The 22,683-nt window shown below is 46.5% G+C and overlaps 1 protein-coding gene across 1 annotated transcript in view; it reads right to left on the reverse strand.

Moving 5' to 3' along the window:
- Positions 1–5,946: 5,946 nt before the first annotated feature.
- The window catches only part of MARCHF4 (membrane associated ring-CH-type finger 4), a 114,243-nt gene continuing 97,506 nt past the window's right edge, over positions 5,947–22,683 (reverse strand). Inside the window, exon 4 of the mRNA XM_003818586.6 lies at positions 5,947–7,755. Coding sequence (XP_003818634.1) covers positions 7,388–7,755 — 368 coding nt within the window. The 3' untranslated portion in view covers positions 5,947–7,387. The remainder of the gene's footprint in view (positions 7,756–22,683) is intronic.

A 22,683-nucleotide genomic window follows, 5' to 3' on the forward strand; every position in this document is an offset into this window, starting at 1 on the left:
TTCACCTTGTTAGCCAAGATGGTCTCCATCTCTTGACCTCATGATCTGCCTGCCTCAGCCTCCCAAAGTGCTGGGATTACAGGCGAGAGCCACCGCGCCCGGCCTCACATACCAATTTCTGAATCAACCCCTGTGGACACAGAAATAAGAGACTTTTGACTATCCAGCCTGGATCACAGTCTCATTTCTATGGCTACAGTGGTTTTAGTGGTTCAGCCTTACCAAAACCATATGGCATGAGTTTCCCATAGGAAAGAGGGTGGGTCACTGTGTGCTGAATAGACAAAAGCAACAGGTGTCCACTGAAACGATTTGAGGAGTGATGGACAACGTGAGCTAATGTCTCAGCCTTGAGGCTTTTGAGGCTGGGACTAGGACTTACAATAAAGTCACCATAATTCAGCAGACAGGTGTATCCTCTCAGCATGCTCAGGGCAGTGGCAGCTCTACAATTTCTGCATTTCTTCTTGGAAGAGGGGTAGCAGCCTGTGTTGGAGGGTGCAGAGGGCTCCCCTCTCAACAAGTCACCCTTTGGAAGGATCACTGCCTGGGACATAAGAGCTGGTATCCCAACTCTAACCTGTGGAAAAAGGGGCTGCTCCAGCCACGTGACATTACCAAGCTTAGAGGGCCTGATACAGACAGGCCCCTTCCTGCCCCTCTCCATCTATTGCCTGGGAGTCTTGATCCTCCGGGAGAAAACCAACAGGCCGCTCAGTCAACAGGCCTTGACTCCATGTCACCTTTTGGAGAATGCATTTGTTACTCTCTGTGCTTATGTTTTTCTGTGTGTGTACCCGCGTGTCAAATGCAGATACATGGCTGTTGTCCTCCTGGCTAAAAGAACACCATACAATTGTCCACCTGCCCGCTGATGATTGAAATTCCACCACTTATGGGATTACTCCCCTTGCTTAAGAATTACCTCCTCTTAAAAATGCAAATTTCCCAGAAGAGAAAATACTGTTCGCTTGCTTATTTATGGTTAATAAGCATAAGCTTGCCAAGCTCTTTCATGAGAAATACTTTTTATGAAAAATGCTGAGCTTCTTAACAGAGTCTAATAAATAGGCAATGGGGTTTTTGAAGGTGGTTTTATCTAATTTACATTTGAGGTACCCACCTGGCAAGGACTTCCATATTGCAGTTTCTCACCACAGGTTCTTATATGAATAAACTTCTAGTTACCTCTGACTTCCTGATAAAACTAAATTATACACAACTGTAAGTGATACTATTTAAGATGGAATGGAAAATCAAGGAGGAGGAATCATGTCCAACATTTGGGTTTAACACAGGGTTGAAATAAAGAAATAGCTCTAAGACAGAAAACGGAAACCCGGAGTTCAGGAGTCTGGATTTCGGAGTAGGAGGCAACCAGGAAAAATTTTAGGGTCTGAATTATTAGAAAAACTGCTGAAGGTATCAATCTTCCCACAGAAGGAGGGATGGAGAGGTTGGAGCTGACCTTAGCGGACATTGAAGGACATGTGACATACAGACATCTCGGTTACATCTGGCTGATGGGGGCCTCATTCTCTTCCTTCTTTGCCTCTTGAATCAGATAAACCTTTTAAATGCATTTCCACTTTGCTGAGAGGCAGTATAACGCAGAGGTTAGCAGCCCAATGTATGGCCTCAGACAGCTGAGGTACAGAGTCCCGTGCCACCGTCTATAGCTGTATGACCTTGGGCATCGTGCTTAACCTTTCAGGCCTCAGTTTCCTCCCCTGAAAAATGGGAATAGCAGTAGTTTCCAACTTATGGGGTTGGAAAAACCCAACCACCTTGGAGAAATAATTAATAAATAATAAAATAAAATAAATCCACCTCTGTATTATTAGATGCAGAGCCCAAGCATTCTACTTTTTCATTTAGTGGATTGTCCCCTCTCTGTGGGAGAGGGCCCCTCAGACCCATGGGCACCTTGGAGGTGTTCTATGCCAAGGTGGCAACTGCATCTGGCACGGTGCTTTCCTTGCTGGGCTGGGCTTCAGAAAATGGCAGAGCGCCAGACTTTGGCCAATGCCAAGGGCACTGAGGTTGCTGTGTTTAGGACTTTTCCTTCTCGAAAGTTATGACGGCATGGGCACCGGGTGAGCCTGCTTCTCTTTTCATCCATAACCCTAAACCCTCCTGAGCCATGGCTCCTCCTCCTCCCTAAACATCTACTGAGCCCGTGGGCTGGACCTGAGCACTATGGGGAGATGTTTTGGTACATGTTATGGGTAACACACTTAAAGAAGAGGGACTCACCTCAACCAACTGTGGTTGGGAGCCAGGAGGATATTGAATGCTGCAGTCCTCAACTGGTTGGCTTGGGCAGGAAGAAAGCCAGTGGATTCTCGGTGCTGTGATGGGCTGTGTGAGGAGTAGATGTGGGAGGAGGGAGGACCCATGATGGGGGCCCATGGTGGGATAAGTAGGTACTGAGCTAGCCCACTGGCCACCAGCCAAGGCAGCCCAGACCCTGGACGAGGCCAGTTTCTCATACTTGGAGTCATTCCGGAGTTTCACTCTACTGTCCACAGCACCCCAAGGATTGCCTAGTTCCCATATTCTATTCTACCAATAAGGGGGGTGAGAAAGTGTGGGGAGAAGGTTTTGGGACTACTGCATCAATGCTGTGGCAGGATAATTTGAGGAAAGGTAGTGAGGAACAATACAATATGCGTTTTTCCTCCCACCCCCGCTGCCCTCTCACCTCCACAATACAAGAAATTCTGCTTATGAACACACAATTATCCTTAGAAATTGGTTATGGTCCTATCAAACCATGCCCCTACCCTCTGCCATACATCCGGATCTCACAGGCAAAACAAAGAAATAACAGTTATCTCATAGAGACTAAAACAATTCTATGATTTTGGAGCTTCTATGTTCTAAGATGGTGACACCTGATTTTCCTGAGAGGTAGGGACAAGACCTCATATTCGTGGGGTTCTCCTAAATGCTGTGGACTGTGACTAGAACCCCCAACCTGCCACTCTGCACCACTCATTTGGAACCAGTGCCAAAAGTCTAATATCCAAAGAGGATAATTTTTTATTTTTATTTTTTAATTGGGAGGAGAGGCCTCTGTGAACCTATATGAATCTTGGCTCTTTCCCCGTAAAAATATGATTGAACTATTCCTGTTGCCCTTTCAGAATTCCATTGTTCTCAAATATAACCAACCCGCTATTATATAGGCTTCATTCAACCATGATATTATCTGGATAACAGCAAGAATTGTCATGTAAACTCACCTTTTTTTTTTCTGTAGGGGACGTAAATCATTTATTTGTATTTACCCCAATCTCCAAAGCTTTCCTGTAGATCTCTCACATTCTAACCTCCCTGGTTGACCTGATCCAGATTTTCCTTAAATTGGCTGGTTGTCTTGAGGAAATGTGACAGAGTGGTTATGCTGAAAGCCAGATTGCTGGCCAGGCGCGGTGGCTCACGCCTGTAATCTCAGCACTTTGGGAGGCCGAGGTGGGCATATCACCTGAGGTCAGGAGTTCGAGACTAGCCTGGCCAACATGGCGAAACCCCGTCTGTACTAAAAATACAAAAATTAGTCGGGCATGGTGGTGGGTGCCTGTAATCCCAGCTACTTGGGAGGCTGAGACTGGAGAATCACTTGAACCCAAGAGGCAGAGGTTGCAGTGAGCCAAGATTGTGCCATTGCACTCCAGCCTGGGCAACAAGAGTGAAACTCTGTCTCAAAAATAAATAAATAAATAAATAAGCAAGCCAGATTGCTGGGGATGGGATACTGGCTGGTGACTATAGGCAAGTTACTTAACCTCTTGGCCTCAGTGTCCGCATCTGCAAAATGAAGATAAGAATGGTATCTGTTTCATCAGGTTGTTGGACTGTTAAGTGAATTAATACATATAAAGCATTCCATTTGGTGCCTTGCACATAGTAAGACTTCAGATGTTAGCTAGTATATTGCCCCATACATGGGTCATACTTGCAGATGATGTGCTAGTGAACTCTGCGCTACTTTTCATTACTCTGCATTAAATAACTCCACAGGAAATATAGACATTTGCCTCATGGTATGAAAGATGATCTGCACATCTGAAAGAGGGCAGTGATCTCTGGTCATCAGTGTGTACTTTTACCTTGCTTCCCAGAGATGCATATAAAATATAAAACCCCAATTCATTCATTTCTGTACCCATAAATTCAACTCCCCAAGGCACTGGGAAATTACCATCCTGTTGGGTGGAGAAGTCAGAACTTGACCTTTCTTTTCTACTCTGTGATTGACCTTGTGTGTTAGAGCATAAGTTGAAAGAAGAGGAGGCGTGTCTCCTAGATGCTGAAGGTACTCTTGCACTCTTCCAAGAGTGTCTTACTCATTCAAAAATATTCATTGAGAACCTACTGTGTGCCAGGTACTGCTGTGGGTCCTGAAAATACAGCAGTAAACAAGGCAGATGAGGTCTTTGTTCTCTTGGAGCTTGCATTATCAAGATCCAATAAACTCCAGCATCCTACAAGAGTTTATTATTAATTGCCTCTTCTTCTTCAGTGCAACATATTCAAATGATGACCTTCAATGGCTGCAAGAGTCTAAAGAGCCCTGTGAACCACCAAAGAAAAACAACATCATGGCCACTATAGTTTTGATGATATGCATATTTTGTTGTATTATAATACCTTTTTTTCTTTTCTTTTTTTTTGAGACCGAATCTTGTTCTGTCACCCAGTCTGGAGTGCAGTGGTGCAATCTCTGTTCACTGTAACCTCCACCTCCTGGGTTCAAGTGATTCTTCTGCCTCAGCCTCCCAAGTAGCTGGGATTACAGGTGTGTGCCACCATGCCTGGCTAACTTTGTATTTTCAGTAGAGATGGCGTTTCACCACATTGGCCAGGCTGGTCTCGAACTCCTCGCCTCAAGCAAGCCACCTGCCTTGGCCTCCCAAAGTGCTGGGATTACGGGCGTGAGCCACTGTGCCCAGCCTTTTTTTCTTTTTAGAATTGGGGTCTTGCTATGTTGCCCAGGCTGGCCTCAAACTCCTGGGCTCAAGTGATTTTCCTGCCTCAGCCTCCCAAGTAGCTAGGACTAAAGCATGTGCCACTGCAACCCACTCTGTAATACTTTTTTGAAAACAGATAGTCCATATAACACATCTATAGCCTCCATAAATGTTTATTTAAACTGAAAGGCCTGTTCCTAGACCATATTGAAAAATAAACATGCTTCCTCTACATGGTTTATTTGCACAGTGTGATTGGTTTTCATTTGTTTGTATGTTTTCCTTGTATGTGTCCTTCAGTCTCTCTCCAAGTGTGTCTTTCTTAACTCTCTGGATTTTGAGCTTCATCAGGGAGGAACCTTTCTAAGCCTATGCACACCCCACTGATGTCATTGCCTGACCCACAGCCAGCCCCAGTGTGGGAGGGCCAGATTAAGTTGAAGGGAAAAAAAGATCTTGTCTGCTGCCTCATAATATGTCCAAGCCCTCTCATGAGGTCTTAACGTGGGTGCTGTCCTCTGATAGTCAAAGGACACTGTCAGGGCAATGAGGTCCTAACACTCCTCTCCTGTGTGTGGCTTTCCCAGCCTCTGTGAAATGACCAGATGAAGTGGAGCTCTCCAAACTGCCCCCAGCACCCAAGGTCTCTGCTTCTAGGATGCCTGGGCAGAATCCTTGGGAGAGCCTGGGGTCTGAAGGACTCTGTCTGCTAGGATGCCAAGAAGAGGCCAGGAGTTTACTGCAGATTCACACACAGGCACACAGAAGGGAACATCCCTGCCTGCCCTGCCCCGTCCGTGCCCTCAGAGGAGAAAAGAAAATGTGCCTGATTTCTTGTGATAGGGGAGAATCTATCCCTTGGAGAATGCTCCAAGGGATGGAGCAGACACAGGGAGAAAGAAGGCCGTTTACACCACAGAGGGAGGATAGGGAAGAGGAAGAAAAACTCGCATATGGAAAGGGACACTAATGGTAGGGAAAGAAGTTTTATTTTCAAGCTTTTAAGAGAATATTACAAACAACAGAGAGTTTTAAAAAACCCTAAAAACTAGTTTAAAAAAGTACTTGACAGTGTCCTTTTAATACCCATGGATGACGCGACCATTGTGCAGTGACAACCAGAAACTTTGCAGGTGAACACCCAGTGGCCTTCCCTGGCAGGGTCCCCTGAGTGAGCAGGAGGGGTCCAGGGGTAGTGCTCCCTGCCAGGCACCCTTGGGCCCACCTGGCTGCACTGGAAGGAGCAGGGAGCACAAAGCACTGAGCATCAGCCTGACTGCCTCTTTGGGAGGGTTCCAAACAGGGAGGGTTCCAAGCAGCAAGGAATACTTAGATTGGGCTCTACTCCACTCCTTGGGGCACACTGGTCAAGCTCCTCCCAACCACTGCAGCTGCTCTCTTGGAAGCCCCTAGGTCAGGGGTGCCCTACCGTGAGGGGACTGGGTCTGTGCATGTGCCAAGACAAGAAGGGGCTGGCATTGCACATGTCCTGGCCATGGTGGGGTTGGGTAGTTGGGAAAGTTGCTCCGGGATTGACAGCTTCCAAAGCTGAAGCCACAGCAGCAGAACTGTGCTTGAAATATCCACTGGAAATCTGTACTTTTCTCTAGGGGTGTGTGTGTGTGTGTGTGTGTGTGTGTGTGTCCTGTAAACATCTTTGAACCAAATCACTATAAAATAAATTAACAAGGGCACAGAAGGACACCCTTTTCCAAACCTAAGCCCTCTTTTAGCCCACCTGAAATTGGGAGTTCCATTTGGAAGTTCCTTCAGGAAGGAGACACACCTCTCCCTCTGGCTGCTCACACCAGCATATCCCTCCCTGAGCATCCCTCCCTGACCATCCACCCCACCATCCCCACAGCCATTTGTCAGTGAATCTTGCCCATCCAAATGAGCCCAGGAGCCCCAAAGGCAGTGTGTCCCTGCCAGCTCACCCGTGCCTCCCCCTTTCCTGGCTGCCTGCAGAACACAGCCCCAGGAGAAACAAAACCAAGCAGGGCGAGAGCAGAGCAGACCACAGATGCTTTTCCTCTTGGCCCCCTTGGCCTCCGGCACTGCCACAGTCACACAGGCTTTGCCTGCCCTCAGCCTCTGCTTCTTCGGGTACCTTGCCTGCAGGTGCATTGGGGCAGGGTTTTTCTGTTGGGCCAGGTTCAGCCTGTATTGCACTTTGTTGTTGAGTTGGTGTTGGTTTTCATTGTTGTTGTGGAGAGTGGCATTGACTGATTGGAAATAGCAGAACTGCTCCTGCACCAGCCTCACTCCCGCTCTGACCCTACCCCAGGGCTCCCGCCAGGCCCCCCACCCTCTGCCTGCTCCCTCTGTTGGCTCCGGGGGTGCCACTGCACCTCCCCACCCTGCTCTGGGCCCTCAGTGGTGGTCATGGCCTTCCTCCCAGGCCTCTGCTCTCACACTGTCGTGACTCTCATGACCAGCTCTCGGCTGCTGCCTGGGGGACTTCGCTGTTCATGAGGTCTCAAGTGACTCAGGATGTGCAGGATGGTATAAGCACAGTGGTGATGGGACAGAGGGCCTGAGGGGTGGCCGGCAGCCTGGGCAGGGCCCTGCTCAGGGGCAGGGGTGCCTGCGGTCTCCTCTTCCGAGGAGGGGATATTGGCCTGGGTGGATGAGGAGGTCCGGGGGTTGGTCCTGCCTCCTGCCTTTTGATCCTCCAGGTCTTTTGTCTTGTCATAGTTCAGCACTTTCCACTGCTGGTTGACAGCCTGCCACCGTTTAAAGATGCGGTACACCGAGGGTCCTTCATGGATGATGAGACCTGAGGCAGCAGGGAGAGGAGAAACAGAGGCCAAATGAGAGGAAGTGGGTCACGGCCAGGAGACCACAGTCTCTCTGAATCTATGCAAGGTATGGGCAATGGCTCCAGTGCTGAGCCATGAGAGGACCATCCCTAGATTCCCAGGCTCAGCGAGTTCCAGTAGGCAGAAGGTGGAGGGGCCACCAGGCCGAGTCCATGAAATAGTTGAGCACCTTCAGGCAGTGCCTTCGCCCACTTCTACTCCACCCCACCCCCTTCCTGCCTTGACAAAATCCAAATTCATCCACTAAGGCATAATATAAATATCTCTTCCTCCCTCTATTATGTATCCATGGCACCCAGTCCTTAGCAGATGTTGAATGAATTGTGTGCTTTTAAAGCACCACAAAAGAAAACCCATGGTTTCTCCACACCTGCTAAAGGTTGCTAGAAATCCCACTGGTTAACTCTTTGCATGGATACCCCAGTACTACTGAGATACAAACAGCCCTTTGATGCAGTTATATCTGCCAGAGGCAGTGATAGAGTTGGAAACAAGTTACACCAGGCAGCAAGGCAAATAAATAATCATTGTGTGCCTATTGTGTGCCAAGCACTGGGGATACTGCAGTCGGCAGGACACCCTCTGAGAGCTTACATCTTCATGGAGACACACAATAGACAAACAAACCAAAGTGACAATTTCAGGTGCTGACAATTGCCTTAAGGAAGATAACTGGGGTTAAATATCCACTGGCTGCAGGCATTGAGATCCTGTTTTAGCAAGGGTGGTGGGAAAGGCCTTTTGGAGGAGATCATATCTGAGTTGAGACTTAAGTGATGAACAGGAGAGATCCATGCAAAGATCTGGAGAGAGAGCACTTCGGTGGAAGGAACTCCAAGTGCAAAGGCCAGGAGCTGGGAATGGAATGAACAAGGTCAGAGAGAAGGTCAGTGTGACCAATACAGTGCAGCAGTGAGGAAGTGGAGGGAGGTAAGTTGAGCAGAGGCCAATGGATGGTAGGGTCTTATAGGCCATGGCTAGGGATTTGCATTCTATCCTGAGTATAATGGGAAGCCATTGACGGTTTCAGTAGGGGGAATGATGTGATCTGATTCACCCTTCATAAAGCCACCTGTGGCACCTGTGAAGAGGGCCAAGAGAATGAGTGGAAAGCCAAGCAGGAAGCAGTGATGTCATGTGGGTTGGAAATGGTGATAGCATTGACTAGGGTCATGGTGGTGGAGCAGTGAGAAACTGCTGGAGTCAGGCTGTGTGCTGGAAGTAGAGCTGAAGACTTGCTGATTCGCAGGGTGGGAGTGAAGAGAAAGATCTGGTCAACTTCGAAGCTCTTGGCCTCAGCAGCTGCATGAATGGGAAGCCATTTCCTGAGAAGTGGAGGGCACCAGAGGCAGGCTATGGATTTGTGTGGTGGCTGCGGTGACCGGATTCATTTCCTATTGCTGCAGTGACAAAATACCACACATCTGGTAGCTTAAAATGGGATGCATGTTTCTCTTACAGTTCTGGAGATCAGAAGTCTAAAATCAGTCCCACTGGGCTGACGTGAAAGTGTCAGCAGGGCACCTTCTGGTTCTTTCTGGAGGCTTTGAGGGGGAAGAATCTGTCTCCTTGCCTTTTTTCAGCTTCTAGAAATTGCAATTTCTGCCTCGTTCTTGCATCACTCCAGCCTCTTTCTTCTGTTCTCACCTCTCCTACTACTCTTCTGTCATCAGATCTCCCTCTCCTTCTTGTAAGAACACTTGTGGCTACATTTAGGGCCCACCTGAATAATCCAGGATACTGTCCCCATTTCAAGATCCTTAAATTAATCACATTGGCAAAGTCCTTTTCCATATAAGGTAACATTGTCAGGTTCAGGGATTAGGACCTGGATGTCTTTGGGGCCCATGATTCAAGCCTATCAGAGAGATTACTAGCTACATTTTGGTCATGGTTAGTTTAAGGTGTCTGATAGGAATCTAACTAGAAGGGTCAGATGGGCAACTGGACATATGAGTCTGAAGCTTAGGGAGAGGTCTGGCCTGGAGATAGAAGCCATCATTGTAGAGGTAGAACTTGAAGACTTGGAAATGGCTGAGACCTCTTAGGGGAGAGAAGAAGGCCAAAGACAGAGCCCTGGACTTCAGGTGTTTAGAGGCTTGGTGGAGGCTTTGGTGGAGATAGGGCCAATGAATGAGGCTCAAAAGAAGCAACCAATGGGGTAGAAGCAAGACCAGCAAGTGTGGAGACCCAAAAGCCTAGGGAAAGATTCAGAAAGAGTGCAGTGACTCTTTACAATGTTATCAAGAGGTCAGCTTGAGTAAAATGGGAAATGACCACCAGTTCCTTGGGCACAGAAGGAGGGAGAATGATAGAAATGACAGCAAGAAAATCAGGTAGTTCTCATCCAAGTACACATATATTTTTTTTCCCATGAAGTCATCAGCTAAGATAGAAGAGATAAGAGAGGAAGTGTTAAAGATTTGTGGAGAGAGGAGAAGGTGGGAAATAATTATCTCGGAAAGTAGGAGTGTGAATTTACAAGGGAGATGTGGTAGAATTAGCTCACTGTGTTAAGTATCCACTTGAGATTGGTAGCCATAAATCTGAAGTGAATCTAGTTACTGGTTGTGTGATTTTTCTCCACCCCTTCAAACTGCTTGCTCAGGTGCACATGTGGAAGAAGAAGAAACCTGGGCTTAATCAGGGTAAACGGTTTCCCTGGGCAAACAGACATGAGAATTATACGTACTTGCAAGAGAGTGATTATCATGCTGGACCATGGAGCCCAGGCTGGGGATGAGAATACGAAAGGTATAAGGAATAATGAAAAGTGGAAAGTGAGAGATTCAAGGCCAAGTCTTTATGAGGTTAGAGGATTATTGGAGTCAGTGAATGGGGGGTGATGGTCGGAGAGTGGGATGTTTAAATCCAGATTTTGGAGGTGGTGTGGTTACTAGCAATTATGAATCTAGGATGTGACTATTTGATTGGGGCTGGAGTGTGCTGGAGGCAAAGATCTTTGGAGCAGGGAATTGGAAAGACTATCTGCATCAGCCATCCTCAATGCTATCACACCAAACATCCCCTTTTTATAACAAATATATTTTAACATCATCATTCCCATCCTGAAATGAAATTCATAGCTACTCTGTCTTTTAAATTAATATAATGCCCTAACAGAGAATATAAAATAAAAATAATAAAGGGAAATCTTTTATAACAAAACAATATACATTTCAGTGAAAATGCTACGGTACAACTACATTAGGAAACAGACAAACAAATGAACAAACCCCAGATATTTCCAAATGCCTCCGGGGGACAGGCCCATCTCTGCCAAGCACTGATCTATGTAGTGCTGAGGACAGGAGTGGGGGGAGTGTATGAGCAGGTGTGTGAGGGTATCTGAGGACTGAGTAGGCGGCCAGCATCCAACAGCATCCAGAAGGGAAAATGGGTGGTAAAGAAAGATGCACTTTGGCTAGGTGCAGTGGCTCATGCCTGAAATCCCAGCACTTTGGGAGGCCGCGGCAGGTGGATCACCTGAGGTCAGGAATTCAAGACCAGCCAGGCCAACATGGTGAAACCCCATCTCTACTAAAAATTCAAAAATTAGTCAGCTATGGTGACACACGCCTGTAATCCCAACTATTCAGGAGGCTGAGACAGGAAAATTGCTTGAACCCAGGAGGTGAAGGTTGCAGTGAGCTGAGATCATGCCACTGCACTCCAGCCTGGGTGACAAAATCAGGACTCTGCCTGAAAGAGAAAGAAAGAGAGAGAGAGAGAGAGAGAGAAAGAAAGAGAAAGAAAGAGAGAAAGAGAGAGAAAGAAAGAGAAAGAGAGAGAGAGAGAGAAAGAGAAAGAGAGAGAGAAGAAAGAAAGAAAGAAAGAAAGAAAGAAAGAAAGAAAGAAAGAAAGAAAGAGAAGGAAAGACTTCGAAGGGGCTGAGACTTCTGAAGCATGAAGGAAGACAAGTAGTTGCGAGTGGTAATGGAAATCAAGAAGGACATGGGCCCCACCTCCAGACCCCACAAGACACAGTGTATGGGGGAAAGAACAGCCGCCACCAGTGTGAGGGAAACGGTGTTCTCAGGACACAGCCATGCTTCAGGTAGGAAAGATGGAGGGAACACACAGAGAGGAGATTGCTAATGATGGACCATGAAGTGCAGGGGGGCACAGTGAAGGGCTGGGAAGATGGGCTCAGATGTAGGGATGAGCTGAGCAGGAAAGGGATGCTGGTGCAGAGAGTAAGGCTGCCAGGAGCTGGGCCCTGTGATGGTGGATGAGATGATCACACAGTGGGCTTCATCCCACAGCTACTGAGGATCCAGGGGAGCAGCCGGCTTGGAGCAAACAGTAATGAGTCACCCCAGCCTCCTGGTGCAAAACCTCAGAGCCTCTTCAGTCTCCAACAGGTTGCAATTCTCGGAGACCAGAGCCACCCACAAGGCCACTTTCTCCTCCAGTGTTCAAACTGTGTCTGAAATCATGCCTCGCTCAACGAGTCTTCAAGGTTCATCGAAAAAGAGGTAGTCTCAGGGGTTTCTAGCCCTTTGTTTGGATCACACCCCTTTGAGGATCTAATGAAGGGAAGGACCATCTCTCTGGAGGGGAAAGAAAACAGACACTCAAATTGTCCTTGTACTAAATCTCCTGAAGATCACTGGTGGACCCTCTGCTCTGGCCTGACAGATGCTGAACAAAGAGACTTCTTTTCTGTCCCACTCTCTCACCCTCTCCCAGTTGTACCAACTCCCATCATCTCTGCCAATCTTTTGAATGTGTACCTATGCACCCTTGGCACTGAAGCCATTCATCTGTCCATTTATCCCACAAACCTTGTTTGAACATTGGTATGTTCTTTTCTCCAGACTGTAAGCCCCTCGAGGACAGAGCCAGGTCTGGTTAATCTCCGGCAGCTAACACAGCACAAGGAGTGTAATGGTACAGTGGAAGAGATGGGGTGTGGAGAGAGAGAAGTGGGATCTTCTGAAGCCCCAAATTCACTCTTTCCAGTAAGGGACATTACATTTGATTCTCAATTAGCTTCTTGATCAGACAATTTCGTCCTGATTGAAGAGTGTGACTTAAATTCCTGGTGTGAATGCTGCCTTCCAATTATCTAACTGTCTAGTGTTCAGGAAGTAGTTAAACCATTTTAATGGATAGTTGGCTGAAGGTGAAGAAGGTGGACCTGTTTTTCTAGATAATGCTTGTTTGGGAAAAAAGGGAAAAGCACAAACTACCTCATTCAAATCCACTCTTCACAGCCCTTCCTCTGCTCCCTGCTCTACAAATTTCTTATTGATTTCTTGGGTGGCAGCATACCGAAGAAACAGGGGAAGATGACTGGGGCTCATCTGATAGGAGCAGGTGACGCGGCCAAGGTTGAAGAGGTGGGAAAAAGGGAAGGGGGATGGGAAGTGGCAGTGGATAGAGAAATAAACTGGATTCGATTGGGAAGAAAGGCTGCTGGTGAACAGAGGCAGAAAAGTCACAAGAGGAGAAAATGGGAAATGAGGGGGCATAGTAACATCAGAAACCCAACAAGTTTTGATTAAGTCCTTTCTGGTTTTTAAATACTTAATTTAATGGTGTTCTAGTGGTCACATACAATGTACCCAACCCTGGGCTGTATTTGTGGGAAATCCAGTTCTAGAAGAATTGTCTCCTTTGTCTTTCCAATGTCTCTCCACCTTCCGGGGCTCCTCTTCCTCATAAAGCTGCAAGCTCCACGGGTCATCAGAATCCCACCCCCACTCCATGTCCTGCTAATGGCCTGGGTTAAGTGATATAAAAGTTACTGACACTCTAGAACAGTGCTTTTCACACTTTTTCTTTTTGACAGGGTCTCTCTCTGTTGCCCAGGCTGGAGTGCAGTGGTGCGATCATGGCTCACTACAGCCTCGACCTCCTGGTTCAAGCGATTCTCCCGCCTCAGCCTCCCAAGTAGCTGGGACTTCAGGCACACACCACCATGCCCGGCTAATTTCTGCATTTTTTATAGACACAGGGTTTTGCCATGTTGCAGACTGATCTCAACTCCTGAACTCAAGCGATCCTCTTGCCTCAGCCTCCCAAACCCCTGGGATTACAGGCATGAGCCCCTGAGCCCAGCTGCCTTTCACACTCTACTGTGCATCAGAATCACCCAAAGAGCTTGTTAAGACAGATTCCCAGGCTGCAATCTTGGAGGCCTACTGGCTTAGTAGCTCTGGGCTGAGGCCTGAGAATATGCATTCCTAAGAAACCTCAGGTGAGGCTGATGCTGCCTGTGTGTGGACTGCTAGGCTAGGACATGGTTTTTATTCCTCACAGAAGGTTCTAAATTTTGATCACAAAACTTATTATTTAAAAAGTAATCTACTTCCAGATGTCATAGACATGGAAATGGGAAGAAACGGAAGAAATAAATACTTCCTCTCCTAGACCCAAAGGCCTCTGTGCCCCACAACTAAGAGTTAACTTACCAGTGAGTATGTATTAATATTAAGCTTTCAGAGTGTTTGCCACTTACTCACCTTGCGGCTTTAGGTAAGGGACTTCCTCTCTCTGAGACTCAGTTTTCTCATCAGTAAACCCTTCCTCATAGGGTTGTTTTGAGATTAAATAAAGTAATGAGTCCTGCGTGCCAATACTTGGTACTGTGCCTGGGACACATGTAACACTCAATGCCACATGATATTGATTATCGTGGGGGAGATTACAGGACACAAGAAAAGCCCACTCATCTCTCTTCCTCCTTCTTCATTGGCAACCTTGTCCCCAACACAAGTACCTGCTCTTTCATCTCCTGACTCCCCAGCCCTCAGTCAAGTCATTGTTTATAGATGAATGACATACCAGAGGTAAAAAGCACTCTAGAGACCAAATGATTCTCATACTGGTGCCTCCTCTCCAACCACAGAGAGGCACTCTCCTTCCCTGCAGAATTCCCCACTGTCAGACAGCTATGGGGTGAGGCTTAGTAGTGTCTCACTCTGAAGCCCTACCATTGCCAACCACCCATCTTCCAGATTCCACTCCTCCAGCGCCCAGCCCTGTTAAGAACCTGGACCAAAGCATATATCAGGCAACGGTTGAAAGAAATGAATATAACCAGCTATTTTGGGTGAGTTCAGGGGGTACTGCTGGGAAAGGCCAGGTTGACAACATCACTGCCTGCCCAGTATTCTCCAGGGTGCAGCTTTATACTGGACACAGGTATGGCCAGGCTACACGTCACATGAGCTATTATAAAATTACAAAGCTTATTATAAAGTTACCATAAAGTTACAAAAGTAGTTTATTTAAGTAAACATGCCAACACCTTTCTATATCGAATCAGAGTTTTGTCTTTTAAAATCCCAAGGATTGCCCTTTGGAAATAGGGTATTTACTCCTATTGGGCTATCCCAGTTCAGAACATTTCTGGAAATTGCTCAATGGGGTTGGCCTTCTGTGACAGAGATGGCTAACGGTCCACTAAAATCCACACTCCCTTTCCTTGGTATAAAGTTGCCACTGAGAAGTTACATTTTCTAGCTTTTTGCACCAAGGTGAGACCAGGTGACTAGTACTGAATGTGACCACAAGCCAGGCCAGCATTTAAGAAATGGGTCTAGGGAACACTCATTCCATTTGATTTTATAGAATGAGGTTTGCCCAATAAAAATAAAAACAAAGAAAAAGGAAATGGGTATTGAGAGAAAATGTGTGCAAGGCTGGGGCAGAAGACGACTTATTCATGCTGTCTTTAATTTTCTATTAGCTGGAGGCAAAAGACTCAGCAGCCCAAGGGGTCTGTGGAGCCCAGAGATGGAAGGAGTTTGGGACTCCAAATTGTTGTGTGGAAGAGAATCTCCTACAGCTCAGGAACTTCTATTGGGTTAAACCACTGACACATAGGGGCTTATTTTTTTCTATCTGCTAAAGTTACCCTAACTAACATACCTACAGCTCTAGGTTAGGGACCACACAAGAAGTTTGTGGCTTGATGGCGTGTTTCATATTGTCCCCAAAATGTATTAGCTGGCTTGAGCTTCCACCTTATTTATCAAATTGGGGCTATTTCTAGTCACAAACCCACTGCCAACAGACAGGCCACTCCTGAATCTGTTCTGTGCCAAAGAGAGTTCCCAAGAAATATTCCTAAAATACGTTGAGCTTTGTCAGAACAACTGGGATAAATGAAATGCCTCTCGAGGGGTCTCTTTGGAAAAGGACAGTGCATCTGCTTCTAAATCAGTCATCTTCATCTCTAAGCAACTAGCCACTTGGCTGTGGAGATTGGTGGCCGTCACAGGAGGCCCCGGGTGGGTGGGAAGGAGTTAACACGGAATCTAGAAAACCAGATAAGCTACATGCAAGTAACAGAACGTGGATGGGCATCATCTCGCCAGTTTCTACAGCTGCTGCTTCTCATGTCAGTTTTGTGGCCCAGCCCAATATTGCTGGGGATGCCCCACGGCCACAAGTGTCAGCCTTTGCAAGCCCTGGCATCTCAGTGTGGAGGTGACATCAAAATCCTGGGATGTCAGACCTGGAAGGAACCTGGAGGTTGTTGGTTTCACCCCTCTCATTTATAGATGAGGAACTAATTGTAGAGAGAGGGAGTAACTTGTCCAAGGCCATAGAGGTGATTAGTAGCCGATATGGTTTGGCTGTGTGTTCCCACCCAAGTCTCATCTTGAATTGTAATCCCCGTGTATCAAGAAAGGGACCTATAATCCCTACATGTCAAGGGAGGGAGGTGATTAGATCATGGAGGCGGTTTCCCCCATGCTGTTCTTGTGATAGTGAGTGAATTCTCACAAGATCTGTGTTTGGAAGTTCCTCCTTCATTCTTCTCTCTCCTGCTGCCTTGTGAAGAAGGTGCCTCCTTCCACTTCTGCCATGATTGTAAGTTTCCTGGGGCCTCCCAAGCCATGTGGAACTGAGTCAATTAAATCTCTTTCCTTTATAAATTACCTAGTATCAGGGAAGTCCTTTATAGCAGTGTGAAAATGGACTAATATAGTAGCTATTCTGGTCTTCAGACCTAGATCTGCTTCCTAGTTTCTTGTACTGCACTAGGCTGCCTCCAACAAATGTTCCAAGTTTCCTAATCAAGAAATTAAAAGGTTTTACAGGTAGAGTCATTTCTAGCTAGGAGGAGAGGAAGGAATTTTTGTGGCATATGTATGTTTTGTAGTTAACGTGGGTTAAAATTAGGTTTGAAAGAAAAATGTTTGTACAATCCTTCTGCCCCCATCCTCTGCCTATTTGCTATAAAATGAGATTTAAATTCCTTCATCTCAGAGGACAGGGGCCAGGCATCTTTAAATCACTGAAAAGAACCTCAGGGGACCACACACAGAGGAAGCTTAAAAAAAAACAAAACTTTCTATAATTTTGCTGATTACCATATTCTACTGTTTTAAAGCTTTGGAAATAATCTCAGGAACATTCCTTTCCTTCCTTCCCCTGACCCCATATCAATCACAAGTTAAAAACAAACATGATGAAGAAGAGAGCCTCATTTTTGCAGAGTTGACTATTTGATGTCCAATCTCTTACATCTGTGGAGTTAAAAGAATGTTTTTTTGGTGCCAAAGCCCTTAATTAATTTGCTCTTGTTAAATCCTAATAACTTGACCCACTGGAGCAGAGAATACCCCATTTGTTTGCTGGGAGGCTCTGTCAGCTTCTCTGCAGCAGAGGACAGCGTCATTAGAGATGACAGAAGAGGAGGCAGGTGGAACGAGGACATTAGATATAATCAGATCTTCTCATTGAGGCGACATGGGTGAGGGAACCAAGAACCTTCAAGAAAAAGCACTACTCCAAATAAGAGCAGACTTTTAATGACGTGAGGACACAGGTTCAGGCAATCTCTATATCTAGGCTGCGGCTGCATTCTGATTATAACAGTTTCGGCAAACCTTTCTTGAGTGTTCCCTCTTAGGGGAATCCACCCTGATCAAGCGCTTCCTACCTGGTCCCTGATGATTACAAGGACACACTCCTTTACATTTGCCACAGTGCTCAAACCTCTGAACCACCCTCTGATGATGGTGTTATTATCCTATTTCGTAGACAAGGAAAGGGAAGCAGAGAGAAGTGCCAGTTCCTCAAGGTCACAAGGTTAGTAAGAAGCTGAGCCCTGGGCCATTCTGTAGTACAGCTGCCACTTGGGAAACCCACCACTCTGGCCTTTGTGACTCAGTCCTTCCTATTGTTTTCTCATTCTCTATCTTCAACTCTCCCTTACTTGGTTAGTGTCCCCTAGTCCTCTGTCCTCAGCCACATACTCTCTGAGCACTGCATTTTCTCATCAAAACCCACAGCTTCAAACACCTTTTACTGTTCACTTCCAAATCTGTCTTCAAGCCTCATTATCCAATTGCCTACAGAAACCTAGGCATCCACCAGAATTTTTTTTTTTTTTTGAGACAGGTTTCACTTTGTCACCCAGGCTGGAGTGCAGTGGCATAATCATAGCTCACTATAACCTCAAACTCCTGAGCTGAAGTGATCCTCCTGTCTCAGCCTCCTGAGTAACTGGGACTGCAGGTGTGCACCACCATGACTGGCTAATTTTTTAAATTTTTGTAGAGATGAGGACTCACTATGTTGCCTAGGCTGGTCTTGAACTCCTTGTTTCAAGTGATCCTCCTGCCTTAGCCTCCCAAAATGCTGGGATTATAGGCATTAGCCACCATGTCTGGCCTACCAGAGATTTTTAACCCTCTTTTATCACCAGCCCCAACCCCATCAGTCACCAACCCTTGTCAGAACAGGACCAATGCCCTCAACATCTTCCTCTATGTCACAGGAGGGGACCACCTGTGTGCTATAAAAGGCCTCTCCCTCTTTCTACCCTGACAAAGAAACCTCTTCTTAGTATTGCCTTCTCCTCCTTGTATTCCATAATGTACTCCATGTGTCTTGTTTATCTTCTACGACAAACTCTTGGCTTAGAGAGGCTCTTGCCTCTCTGCCTGCATTTTAGGCTTAAGGTAGTCCTTTTGTTCTGATGCCTTTGCCAAGGGCATACCCTTTTGTTGTCCTTTGTTCTATCCATTGCCCATCCCATTCTCAGGCTCCACAATGGTGCCCATTCCCCACTCAAGCCACACTCTGGGACTCTCACTCTCCTGAGAGGGACCCAAACAACCCTATCAAATCTACATCCTAAGTACCTCTCAAGGTCATCCCTACACTTCTTCCCTACTGCCACTGTGTTGCATCTCTATTTCTTGCTTAGCCTATTACAAGCATTTTCCAATGAAGTCCTTCCCTTCCCTATTCTGTCCCCCTCTGACCCATTCTCTCCATAGTTGCTAGAGTTCAATTTAAAATGCACATCTGTTCACATTTCCCCATTTGAACTAGAGTTCAATTTAAAATGCAAATCTGATCATATTTCCCCATTCGAAATTTTATCAATGCCTCCCCACCACCAGTGGGGTCAAATCTGAGTGGCTTAGCATATGACCCATGACTCTGTGGGATTTGGCATGGCCAACTGCTCCAAGCCCCTTGCCCATCACCCACCTCCCAGCCTGACTATTTGCATTGAGCCATACAGACTCACCAATATTTCCTAAGCATACCTGGCTCACTCATGTCTCTGCACCTCCATACAATGCTAGTTCCTTTGCCTGAAATACTCTTTCCCCCTCTTCTGGATGAACTTTGATTTGTCTTTGGAAACTAGCTCAAGGATAGGGTTTCTTCCTTCAATAAGCCTTCCTGGACTCCCCCAAGAGAGTCAATTGCTCTCTGCTCTGCTCTACCTTCCTCTGTACCATGTACAGCCCATCCTGGATTGTGACTTATCTGTAGACTATGAGCTCCTTGAGGGCAAGGAATTGTGTCTTATTCATCTTTTTGTGAATGTTCTCTAGTTTTGGGAACAAAACAAGGCAGCCAACAAAAGCTACTGAAGGAATGGATATGACCCGCTCTGACTCAAGTTCCTCTTTCCTGGGCTCACACTCATTCTTATGTTCAGATCTCAGTCCCAGCTCTTATTATATGGGGTTCAGTGATTACCTTGTCTCCCTCCCCAACAAGAAGAAAGATTCTTGAAAGCAGGTGACTCTCTCATTTGAGTGTATATACCCAGGTTCCTCTGAATATTTCTTTCTTTTTTTTTTTTGAGACATGGTCTTACTGTGTCACCCAGACTGGAGTACAGTGGCACCATCATAACTCACTGCAGCCTTGGCCTCCTGTGCTCAAGCGATCCTCCTATCTAAGCCTCCCAAGTAGCTGGGACTACAGGTGCACACCACCACACCTGGCTAATTTTTTTTTTTTTTTTTTAGAGATCTCTGGTAGGCCAGACATGGTGGCTAATGCCTGTAATCCCAGCATTTTGGGAGGCTTAGAGATCTCTAAAAAAACACCCTATGTTGCCTAGGCTGTATCAAGCAATCCTCCCAGTTTGGCCTCCCAAAGTGCCAAGATTACAGGTATGAGCTACTGTGTCTGGCCTGAATAAATATTTTTAAATTAATGAATAAATGGATTCCCCAAGTTCATGTTAACTAGATTTAGCTTCTCTCACCTGAAGAACCTTTCACCAGAGTGTCTTATAGGGAGATAAACCATAAAATTTCATCTCAATTTCTCAGGCTTCTCTCTCAATTGATGTCAAAATAGCACAATCAAAAAGGAGATGCAACAATGGCTGACCTCCCAAACCCTGAATATAGGACAGGAGCAGCTGGGGCTCACTGAATTTCTGATTGTTACCAGCAGTTATCATGAGGGTCAAAATATTACTGGACTAATTTCCCCCCAACCTGCCTCCCCAACCAAGCTCTGCATTTGCAATTTTACAGAGCAATCAGAGAAGAAATAGATAGTAGAAAGAGCCCTGGAATTACAGCCAGAAGTTCTTGGTCCAATCCTCTGCTCCACCATTTTCTTAGCTGTGTGACTTGGAGCACAGTTGCTTTAAGCCTTTCCTCACCTGTTAAATATGCATCCTAATGCTTATCCTGCTTATCTTTTGGGGCTAATCGGTTTCTCTCTGTTCTTGCAGGGATGTCACAGTTTGTTCCATCCAAAGCAACATATGTTTGGCTTTCACAGTGGCATGCATTAGTCTAGAAAGTTAGGACCCTAAGCTAAGAGATGCTTTGTCTGTCGAGGCAGCTTGTGTCAGTAATTGTACAACCCTCTGGTATAACCAAGTCTAAAGACATCATCCTCAACTCTGGAGCTGTGCTGTATCAAATAGGGAGCTCAGACTTTCCTGGCAGTCATTTCAGGCAAAATCCTTTGGTAAGCACTGAGCCATTCTCTGAGAGTCACTGCTCTGGAGTCTTCTCATTGACTGCTAAGAGCCAGTTGGATGGATACAGCTGTGGATGGGGTTGAAGCAGCTCCATGGGCAGCAAGCAGGCAGTGTCCTGCACAGCATCCTCCTGGGTTCCTGGCAGGGCATATCTGCAGAGCTGCAGTTGGCTTTCGTGAAGTTTCTCCTTGGAGTCCCTCCCACTTTCATGAGCTGTCCCTCAGCACACCGCTCCAAAAGGAAAGGTAAACACATTGTTAACGATTTGTTAAAACCATCCATTTTATGTTTACTCGTATTCTTTACTATCTGTGGCCATTTAACAGTCTTAGGGAATAAACAAATTGTCCTTGGTATCTGAAATATAAAGAAAGTCTAGAGACTCATCGCAGCAGATGGTTTTGTTCCTCTTCTCTTACTTGGCTTTTTGAGCCAACACAGGGCTAGACTCATTTTCTTTTCTCCTGATGATAACATTTTTATCTCAGGTGCTGAATTGCTCCACCCATCCGAGGAGCTTGGGCTTATGGATATTGATGCTTTTTTGTCAATGTTTTCCTCAACCAGCATTTCTTGAGAAGATGCCCCTCTGCTGAAATCCCTTCCACCCACTCTCTGCCAGGGAGCCTTTTCTTCCTCTTCCCATTCACATTATCTTCTTCCACTCTCTCAGGACTTCTGGAAGGGAACCTTCCCCCTTTTTCATGGAAGCAAACTAACCTATCAGGTTTTGAAACTGTAGAATGCCTCAGATGTAAGATAGATGCCTCCCGTGGCTCCTGCCTTTGTTTCTGCCTTCGTGCAGCAAGAAGACCACGCTGAGCCTCCTTCTGGCAGTCCCAGCCAGGTCTCTGTTCCCTGTTCTAGCTTCTCTGTCTCTCATTGGTTCAGTAAATCCGGTTTGGGTGGCCAGAGGTCCAGGTTCATGGGTGGAGGCAGGAGGTGGTGGGAGAGGGGTGATGGGGACATTTTCTCCTTCTCTCAAAGCAAACTGCACCCTGGGTTGGCATTCTGGAAATTTGATGAAGTTGGAGTGTCGGTGGTGTTACAGCATCACTTGAGTTGGGGGCAACCCCTGGTTGATGGGTGCTTTATTGGGGATGCCTGCTGGGAGCCTGTGGCTTTGGGCTTCCCCGAGCACAGTGACCTGAACAGAATATGACTTCTGCGGGAATCCTGGAAATGATGCTCAGGTGGACCCTATACCCATGGTTGTGGGTCTCATCTTCTTGCTCCTGAGGTACTGTTTGGGAGCCAAGAGAATAGCCGGGGACTAGGATGTGGAGTGCGGTGAGGACTCCCTGCAGAGGTAAGCCCGACTTGCCATCCCAGAGGCTGTGGTTCCTGTCCTACATTGCCCTGAGTGAATCTAATGCCAAGTGTGCTCTCTGGAAGTCCCCATGAGTCAGAATGTCTAGTTGAGCCTAAAAATAAAGATATCCCTGGCAGGCATTGCAGGCTTTACCCGATTCTCCCTCCAGAGAGCCCTTAAAAAGCGGATATTTTTGCACCAAATTGTGCAGTGTGATGCGTTTTCCCTCTACTGGACAGAATACTGCACAGAAGGAGAAGTTGAATTTCACCCTCAAACCACTGTCATCACTACTGGTTATCATCATTTTACCATCAGTAAAATCCCCATCATTGCAACCCCAAGAACCTGTTT

Source organism: Pan paniscus, chromosome 13 (assembly GCF_029289425.2).
Source record: "Pan paniscus chromosome 13, NHGRI_mPanPan1-v2.0_pri, whole genome shotgun sequence".
In the NCBI taxonomy this organism is placed as follows: Eukaryota; Metazoa; Chordata; class Mammalia; order Primates; family Hominidae; genus Pan; species Pan paniscus.